An 8,805-nucleotide genomic window follows, 5' to 3' on the forward strand; every position below is an offset into this window, starting at 1 on the left:
TGCATGATATTTTGCGAATCATGCATGGGGGGGGGGGGTTCTTTTTTGTCAACATTCACACTTTCCTCAATGTTAAATGAAAAACTATACACACAGAGTTTAGGGTCAACGAGGGCAGTTTGTGGACAGTTACACTACCTGTAGGCCGCGGTTTATCCCGGTAAGCATTATTATTGAAAGTGAAAGAAAATTCAAAATTTTGGGTTGTCGTCAGAACGGGAATAGATGTTTAGTTCTGGTGACACCCTGCTGACAACCTGGGATTACCCTCTCGGGGGGTGGGGGGGGGGATTTCCCCCACTTTTGCTACTATTAACATACAACTGCATCTTTCATCCCTACTGCTTCATATCCGAAGGAGCAGAATAGTTGGTTTTGCCTCGTACACAACAAATATTGGTAGATTGAAATCTATTGGCCAGATAAGGTTCTTCTAGTAGACAACTGCTCAGCCAAAGTAATGTTTCATAAACATTAAAGCTGAACTCTAGGCAGATATAAAAAGGCACTGCAGCGATTTTAAAAATGTATTTTGTTAACTGTAACTAGATAAAATTTCACTTGATGTCAGACGCCTGCAATCCCCTTTACAGCAGCACTCAGATTGGGAAGCCAGCAAGTTGTGCTCCATGCAAATATGTTGACAAACCCAATAGGACTTGAGAGCAGAGGGATGACCTCAACAGTCTGTTATTCTTTGTGGTGACAAGGAACATGCTTATAGGAGGAGGGAGCAGAAGGAAGACATCATCATTCTACTGCTGCTTTATTTCCCACTGCTGGCCGAGGATGGAGAGAGGATACTACTATAGTCCCTAAGTATTCGTCAAGTCATCCTCCTGAATGTGCTGTGCGAGGGAGCTTTGGAAGTCTCAAGACTGGATGGACAAAAACAAAATTCTTTGGCAGGTAAACTGGCTCCAATATATGCATTTCATCTGTTTATTCCGCTGTTTGCCTGGGGCCTAACTTTCAAACAATGCTTCCACTTTTGTTACAAAACTTAATGTAACATTTAGAATAATTACACAATCCATTTTGCGCTTCAGTGTTATTAGAAATTACTATTCCTTTTCAAATTTTTGACAGTTATAGAAATGTTCAATGTTCCTTGCAACACGGCAGCCTGGAGGTATGCCGTATAGTGCTGGTGTACAGAACATCCCCTCAAAATCTCATTTCCTGCTTGTGTGATTGGCTCACTGGTTTTCTCAGAAGTATGCATCTCCTGGAATGTTCATTTTTAGAGATATTCTCCCTAGCATGTCCGCTTTTAAAGCAATGCAGGCACTGCAACTTTCCCTGCAAGAACACCCAGAAAAGGGTTACACTATGTGCTAGAACTACAAGGCCATGTGAATTTTAATTTTCAATTGTCTAGAATAAAATAGACATGGGAAAAGACCACTGGACGATGGGCAATGGCCTAGTATAAACTATCTAATAACGGCATCAAAAATAAAAAGACAAAACAACGTACAAAAACACAAGTCTGGAATCCAACATCAGATAACTTCCGGACTCACAATCTAGCCAAATGCAGAACCAAAGCAGACGGTCGGTCACTCTTTCGGGTCACCTGAGATGACATTATTGGGTAAAGTCCATATCACAACATGAAAGGATTCTCACCCAGCAATGTTTGCCATGGAGCTCAGAGCATCATATCCCTGGGCAATGGTTACACGTGGCACCTGGTCCATGGCCAAGACCGTTGTTTTCTTCTCTGACAATTTGTTCAGCAGATCTGGGTTCTGCGCAGGGTAAACAAAGCTGACCAGAGTAGAGGATGATTTGAACAGGTCCACTTCATGAACTCCCAGTGCTGGGTTCAGCATTGGTGCCCGAACCTGGAAGAAAAAAAAAAAACAAGAAAGGGAAACTTATAATTTTTGAGATAAATATTATATACACAGTATGTATGTATGTATGTATGTATGTATGTATGTATGTATGTATGTATGTATGTATGTATGTATGTATGTATGTATGTATGTATGTATGTATGGTTCTTTGAGGCAGTCTCAGCCCCAATCATATGTGTGGATGTATGGTTCTTTGAGGCAGTCTCAGCCCCACACATATTTAAATGTTTAACAAATTTCCATACACTTAAATAAAATCTCAAATGAAATATAAATTTAAAAAAATAAGAATTACTTTAACAATGAGGTCTGATGCAAACACTTCCTTGGTTCCTTGGATTATGGCCCCAACCTCCTTATATTGATCGTCTGAAAATTTTGAGGCCTCACCAGCTCCAGCTTCGACCACAACATTGAAGCCTTGTTTAACCAGAGCCTGGACACCAGCAGGAGACAGCGCCACTCGTTTCTCATTCTGAAAGATCTCCTTTGGAACGCCAACTGTCAGCTGCTTGTATGGAATTCCTGGAGGAAAACGTACAATAATAAAGTTACATAGGTCAGAAACTCAAAAGCCATAACATTTGAACATTGCACCAAAAGTGTAACATTGGACACATTTGTTTCATGTAAAATCTTCGGTCACAGATTCATTAAAGTGACATTAAACCCTCAGATTTTTTAACATAAAACAATACTGTAATGTGCGCCTTACTGTAATCCATGGTAGTTTCCCTTCTCTTTGCTGCTCTTCCTTTTAAATCCGTATCTCTTCTCATGCTGGGCAGAACTTCTGTTTTGCAGCAGACTGCCTTGTCTCAGGAATGGATACACTGTGTCTGTGTGCAGGTTCACAACCTGAGCCGGCACTACAGGAAGAGGCAACCAGCTGCAAAGGGAAGTTCTCCCCAAGCATAAGACATGAGGATTTAAAAGGAAGAGCAGCAAAGAGAAGGGAAACTACCATGGATTACAGTAACGCACTCATTACAGTATTGGTTTATGTTAAAAAATCTGAGGGTTTAATGTCACTTTAAGTTTTCAATCCAAGATCATAGTGACAGCCCTGAAGTTAGCACCTTTTAAAACCAGGGCAGCAATGGCAGCTGCCATATTTCCATTGCGATAGGCTTCCTTTAAATTGCCGTCACCTTTGCAGCTCCAAACAACAACAATTAACATCACCTGTGCTGCTACATGTCGCTGTAGATGGTGCAGGAACTTTGCTATATACTAAACACATAGTCCCCATTTTGTAAACTACTTTCATCTAGCTGTGTGTCCCATTGAAATAAATAGGAACAGATGCCTTATGTCTGATGAGAAGTTGGCAGCAGCATTGCGCTACATGTGGCCACTGATTCAGGAAGAAGAGGCCAGTTTTGTTAATTTAACACAGCATCTGCTAATGTTATCAGTAATTTTCCAGATGACAGAATTCAGGGTTACATTAAAATGCCTATGACATAATGACTGAAGATGACAGTTTGTACAAATTATAGGTACATACTTGCACATGGGGGACGTAGTCACACGGGCGCAGAGGCACATACAGCATAAAAGCTGCCTGTAAATCAGGCTGTATGCTGATAAAAGCTGCTTTAACCCCTTCATGACTGAGGCCCTTTTTTCATTTTTTGCACCCATGTTATATTCCACATTTTAGGCCTGAAAATGATGTAAAACCCCCCAACATTATATATTTTCTGAATGCCAAGACCCAATCTAGTTCCGAACATGTACAGATGTATGTCCTTGGACGCAGTCTGTGTGTCCAGTGGTGCAGATCTTTGCGTGGTCAGATGTAGGTGTTCAGATCTGTGTTTACCATCATACAGCCGCTTCCCGATGTTGATCTGTATGCAACTCCTGTGACTCCCAGACGCATAAACAAGAGACTCTTTCATGCTATATGGGTCTCTGTTCACATGCAAATGAGGCCCAAGTATGTAAATCAAGCTCCACATAAAAGCTCAAAATTAAAATTGAGTTGAAATCCGCTACATACATTTCGGGTTCATCAAAACAAAAAAGGTGTGCAAAGTCTGACACTGAGTTTTCTTTAAAAATCAGCCACAGCCTAAAGATGGCCATACATTGAATTTAATCTGTTTCCTGCTGAATCGAACCGAAATTTGACTTGTGGATGGCCCCGCTGGCATCAACCCGGTGACCAAAGATTGAATGCAGCCAAATGTATTCAGTCACTGTTCAAGTTAGAGCTGCAGCTAACGATTATTTTCAAAATCGATTAGTTAGCCGATTATTAAGTTCGATTAATCGGTTAATCGGATAAACAATAAAATACATTTAAAAAAATGGCTCCAGTGATGGGACTACTAGTTTGTATTGAGATTGCAGTCCATCACAGGAGCAAGCTTGGAGCGGTGGAAGTAAAAAAGAAAAAAAATAGTGTGGTGTGCAATATAGTGAAATGGAAAGTGTAAAATTATACAGCAATGAATGCAAAATGGCACCGGCTATAGAGGACTACAAATCCCAGCAATAGTATATTATACAGCGCAATGCAGAATATAACCAACTATAGAGGAGTGCTCCTCTATAGCTGGTGGAATTCCGCATGGTGCTGTATAATGTATTATTGCTGGGATTTGTAGTCCTCTATACAGCGCAGTGCAGAATACCACCAGCTATAGAGGAGTACAACAAATCCCAGCAATAGTACATTATACATACAGTGTATAATGTATTGCTAGGATTTGTATTCCTATGTATAATATACAGCACAATGTACAATCAGCTATAGAGGACTACAAATCCCAGCAATACATTATAGAGCACCATGTGGGGGAAAGTGCAGGCTTACCTGAGCAGTCTTCCAGCAACTTGCTTCTGAGATCGGGTCTGTCTGTCGACGGTTGTCATCCCCCCACACCTGCTCCTCCTTACTACATCTCCCCGCGTCCCTGTGGATGTGGGCGGGCGGTGAGTGTGAGGGGGGAAGGAGGTGCGTTGTGTAAAGCGTGGATGCAGGTGGGCGGGTCTGGCAGCGATGAGCGTGATTTGGGGAGGAGGTGCGGCACGCAGCGTGTGTGTGGAGTGTGTGTGGAGCGTGTGTGGAGCGTGTGTGGAGCCGTGAACAGGGCCAACTGATCGGAAGCCGATTAATCGATTATTGAAAAAGTTGACAACTTTTTCAATAATCGATTATAATCGATTATGTCGATTAGTTGTTGCAGCCCTAGTTCAAGTATTCCACCAGCCGTGGGCTCCGGCTGTCAGAATACAATATCCAGCAGCGAAGTTTCTTCCACCCATGCTCTTTAGCGCGGATGTTGGCATTGAGTGCTTCTTCTCGTTTTGGCCTGTGGGTCCCAATGAGAACAATCTTATGGTGTACGGCCAGTTTAAGTAGAAAGAAGTAGAAAGGCCTGTCCACTGCCAGCATGCTGCAAATGAGAAGCAAATTAAGTGGTCCAACAAAACCCCCTGCAAAATCAGAGCTTTCCTTTCTGAAGAGCTTTGCCGACTGCAGAGCTATAGGTCAGACTCAGTAGTGTGTCAGACCTCTGCAATGAGACCACTGCTTCTTCATAGAAAGCAAGGAGCAGCTGCTGGTAGGAGACCGGCTTTTCTACTCTGGCTGCTTTAGAAAGAAAAACCGTAAGACAATGAACACCTTAACGTTGGCCATACACTGTCAAATTTTCGTCTTTCAACCTGCAGGCTGAATAAAGAACATATAACAGATTCCTCCATCAACGCTTATGAGCACAGATTAAGGAACCTCCCCGTCTTCATTCAGAGCTCCCAAACAGAGCTGGCAGCCCATTGGCAAAGATTTTCCGACCGGCTCCTTCGATCAGCTGATCGAGGTACGACAGCCGAAAGGGTGCAGACAGCGCACCCACTAGGGCTGCAACAACTAATCGACATAATCGATTATTAAAAAAGTTGTCAACTTTTTCAATCTATATTGCACACCACTATTTTTTTTTTCTTTTTTACTTCTACCGCTCCAAGCTTGCTCCTGTGATGGAGTGCAATCTCAATACAAACTAGTAGTCCATCACTGGAGCCATTTTTTAAAATGTATTGTATTGTTTAACCGATTAATCGAACTTAATAATCGGCTAACTAATCGATTTTGAAAATAATCGTTAGCTGCAGCTCTAGCACCCACTGAGCAAATTTGGGCCAGTTCATCAAAAACCGGACAAAATTTGGACAGTGTATGGCACCCTCAAGTGTGCATACCCTGAAAATCTGCAGCTGGAGCTTGTAGCTATGTTTTCTACCTACCTAGTGGAAACCTCAATGCTAAATCATATTCAGGCACACAAGTAAAATCTATAAGGTTGCATTCTCTTTACAGGAAAATTGCACTTTTTGCTAAAAACTAGGGATGCACCGATAAATCGGCCGCTGAAACATAGGCCGAAAATGGCACTTTTGGCATAATGCCGAAAGTGCCATTTTCCTGCCGATACATCGTCGCATCCCTGCTTTCTTTCCTCCTCGCTGGGCGCTGCTCTGTGTTCCAGCGGGGAAAAGAGAAACTGTGATAGCCGGCCGAGCGCTGCAGCACGAGAGCGCTGTGAGCGGCCGGCGTCGTTTTCGGTATCGGTTTCTGTCTGACAATTTTTTTGTATTTCGGTTTCGTTTAGGTTTTAAAATATCCATTTCGCACCTCTACTAAAAACCTTTATAACATATATAATAATGGTGACACAAGACACAGGGGTCTATTCACAAAAGGGTGAAGAGTTTGGAGAAGGCAGGAGAAGGGAACAATCTAGGACAACATAGCTGATCTGGAAAGTGAGCTGAATTGGAGAATTTTTCCAAATCTGCTATTTTGTCCTAGATAGTTCACTTCTCCTGCCTTCTCCAAACTCTTCCCCCTTTAGTGAATAGACCTGTTAGTAATTTAACATTTAAATGGTCCAGAAGTATGTGCTCCAACTCTGGGAGATCCTTAGCTCTGCTCTTCATCTGACCTCTACTGACATCCACAAGTAATCATCAACTTACCAGCTTATCAAGTTTTCACTACTAGTATGCTCAGAACTGTTTAACACACAACTTTCTCCGTTTGCAAGTGTTGTCTGGCTCTAGCTGGAATACTCCAAGTCTGAGCGGTTTAAGGTGACAGATTGTATATAAAAAGAACGCATGCATGGTTTACTTCCCTGTAAAGTATATGGACAATCATTTACAACCTAAACCCCTATTCACACGCAAGTGCCTTGATGAGTGTTTTTGCGCTTTTCCGTATGTGCAACCACACTTATCAAAATTCCATCCTTTTCTTTGTGGCTTTTTCACATTTCTATGCTTAGAAGCTTAAAAAGGTACATGAGCTTTTTTGAAACGGTGTTGCGCGTTGTTGGCCCCATAGACTTCGATGGGAATGTCTATAAACACAGAACACAAGCCTTTACACGTTTTTTGCAGCTGAAGAACTGCTCTCCTCTAAAACAGCTTTCTACTGGCTAAAACAGAAAGGTCTGAAGTTTGATACAGGTGTAAAAATGCTTGCAAAACACTATAAAAATGTGTATGTACACATGTAAAAATTGTCCAAAATGGCCAGAAATAGGCTCTGCTCAGGTGTGAATGCAGGCATAACCGACATGCACAGCAAGGGTACCAGTAGGTGGACTAATGCATGTAGAAGCAGAGGTGTGCGTTTCCTATCGCCCAATGCCCAAGGCATAAGGTTTCATGCGCCGGGCAGGTGGTTTATTTTTACATTTAGCCCGGCTGTGGCCAAGCAGGGCTAAATGTAGAGTAGTAGAGCTGCCGCTCATTTTGTACAAGTGATCTGGACAGCTGTACAGCCATCCACATCACTTGTAGCAGCCAGCTTGTTTCCCCCACCCCAGTTTCTAAGGTCCCCCGCTCCTCTGGGAGACCCGAGAGTACGGCAAAGGACTTCAGGATGCTGAGCGGGAAACAGACCGGAGAACGTCCGTTCTCCGCTCTGTGTGATCAGCGAGACAGGAGTGCAATACTTATATCACTTTCTGTCTCAAGTCAGGCTGCACAAGAGATGGAGAACAATGATGTGCTCGATCTTCTGTATTGGAGGGCAGGGAAGTCAGTCTCCATAAAAAAAAAATTTTTTAAACAGTCACCTCCAAACGCTATCACATAGGGGGTTTTAAAAAAAATAGTAAAATTAATAAAAATGAAAACCATCTCCGCCATCTGTATGTGAATACACGTAAGCAGAGGGCATTGTATGTGTGCGCACTGAGTGCGGCCCTCATTCTATGGTGTGACATATTGTGATAGCCGGGCAGCAGAGCTCTCCAACATGCACAGTGTGTATTAAAGGGCAAGTTCACTTTCCCAAGTAATTTGGGAACATGGAATTACCTGATCAAATCTGGACCCCACCCCCCAGAAATCCTTTTTTTGGTAAAACAAAGTATGTTTTCCAGGCATTTGCCGTTTTTCACGACACAGGCAAACACCACAGCAAATACAGTCAGCATTTCATAAATCACAGCATCTCACAAGATTATTTAGTCAAAAAGGAGAACCTGGCTGACTGTTACCTGACGTCACCGGCTTCTGGCACCAGAGGACTTTGTTTGTACGGAACATGCGCAGACATGGCGTCCTCACAGTCTGAACCTTCAGGGAAACTGCGCTGCTGAAAAGGGGGCTCTTACAGCTGGTTGCTATGGATCTCAGGAGGCCCGCCATTTTGGATGGGTGTCACTTTGGTCTCCCTGTCGGCACGTTAGTCCTCCTAAAAGCAAGAAAACAATTGTGTTAACCCTGGAAAAAAAAAAAGTTCAGGTTATGCAGAAAATAGAACCTATAGCTATGTACATCTAAAGCCACCATTGTTAGGTCAGGTTTTTTGCCATGTGTAAACCCATTGATTGCTGCTGTCAGAAAATCTTGGCAAGCAAGAATTATTATACCGGCTCCTTCAACAATAGTTTTATATATATATATATAT

The 8,805-nt window shown here is 42.6% G+C and overlaps 1 protein-coding gene across 1 annotated transcript in view; it reads right to left on the bottom strand.

Moving 5' to 3' along the window:
* The window catches only part of NNT (nicotinamide nucleotide transhydrogenase), a 120,002-nt gene that overhangs the window by 97,244 nt on the left and 13,953 nt on the right, over positions 1 to 8,805 (bottom strand). The window contains exons 3-5 of the mRNA XM_018562314.1: positions 8,393 to 8,591; positions 2,161 to 2,390; positions 1,633 to 1,850 (exon numbers count right to left, since the gene is read on the bottom strand). Of these exons, the coding sequence (XP_018417816.1) occupies positions 1,633 to 1,850; positions 2,161 to 2,390; positions 8,393 to 8,543 (599 nt within the window). The 5' untranslated portion in view covers positions 8,544 to 8,591. The remainder of the gene's footprint in view (positions 1 to 1,632; positions 1,851 to 2,160; positions 2,391 to 8,392; positions 8,592 to 8,805) is intronic.

This window comes from Nanorana parkeri, unplaced genomic scaffold, assembly GCF_000935625.1.
Source record: "Nanorana parkeri isolate BGI_ZX_2015 unplaced genomic scaffold, ASM93562v1 scaffold571, whole genome shotgun sequence".
Classification (NCBI taxonomy): Eukaryota; Metazoa; Chordata; class Amphibia; order Anura; family Dicroglossidae; genus Nanorana; species Nanorana parkeri.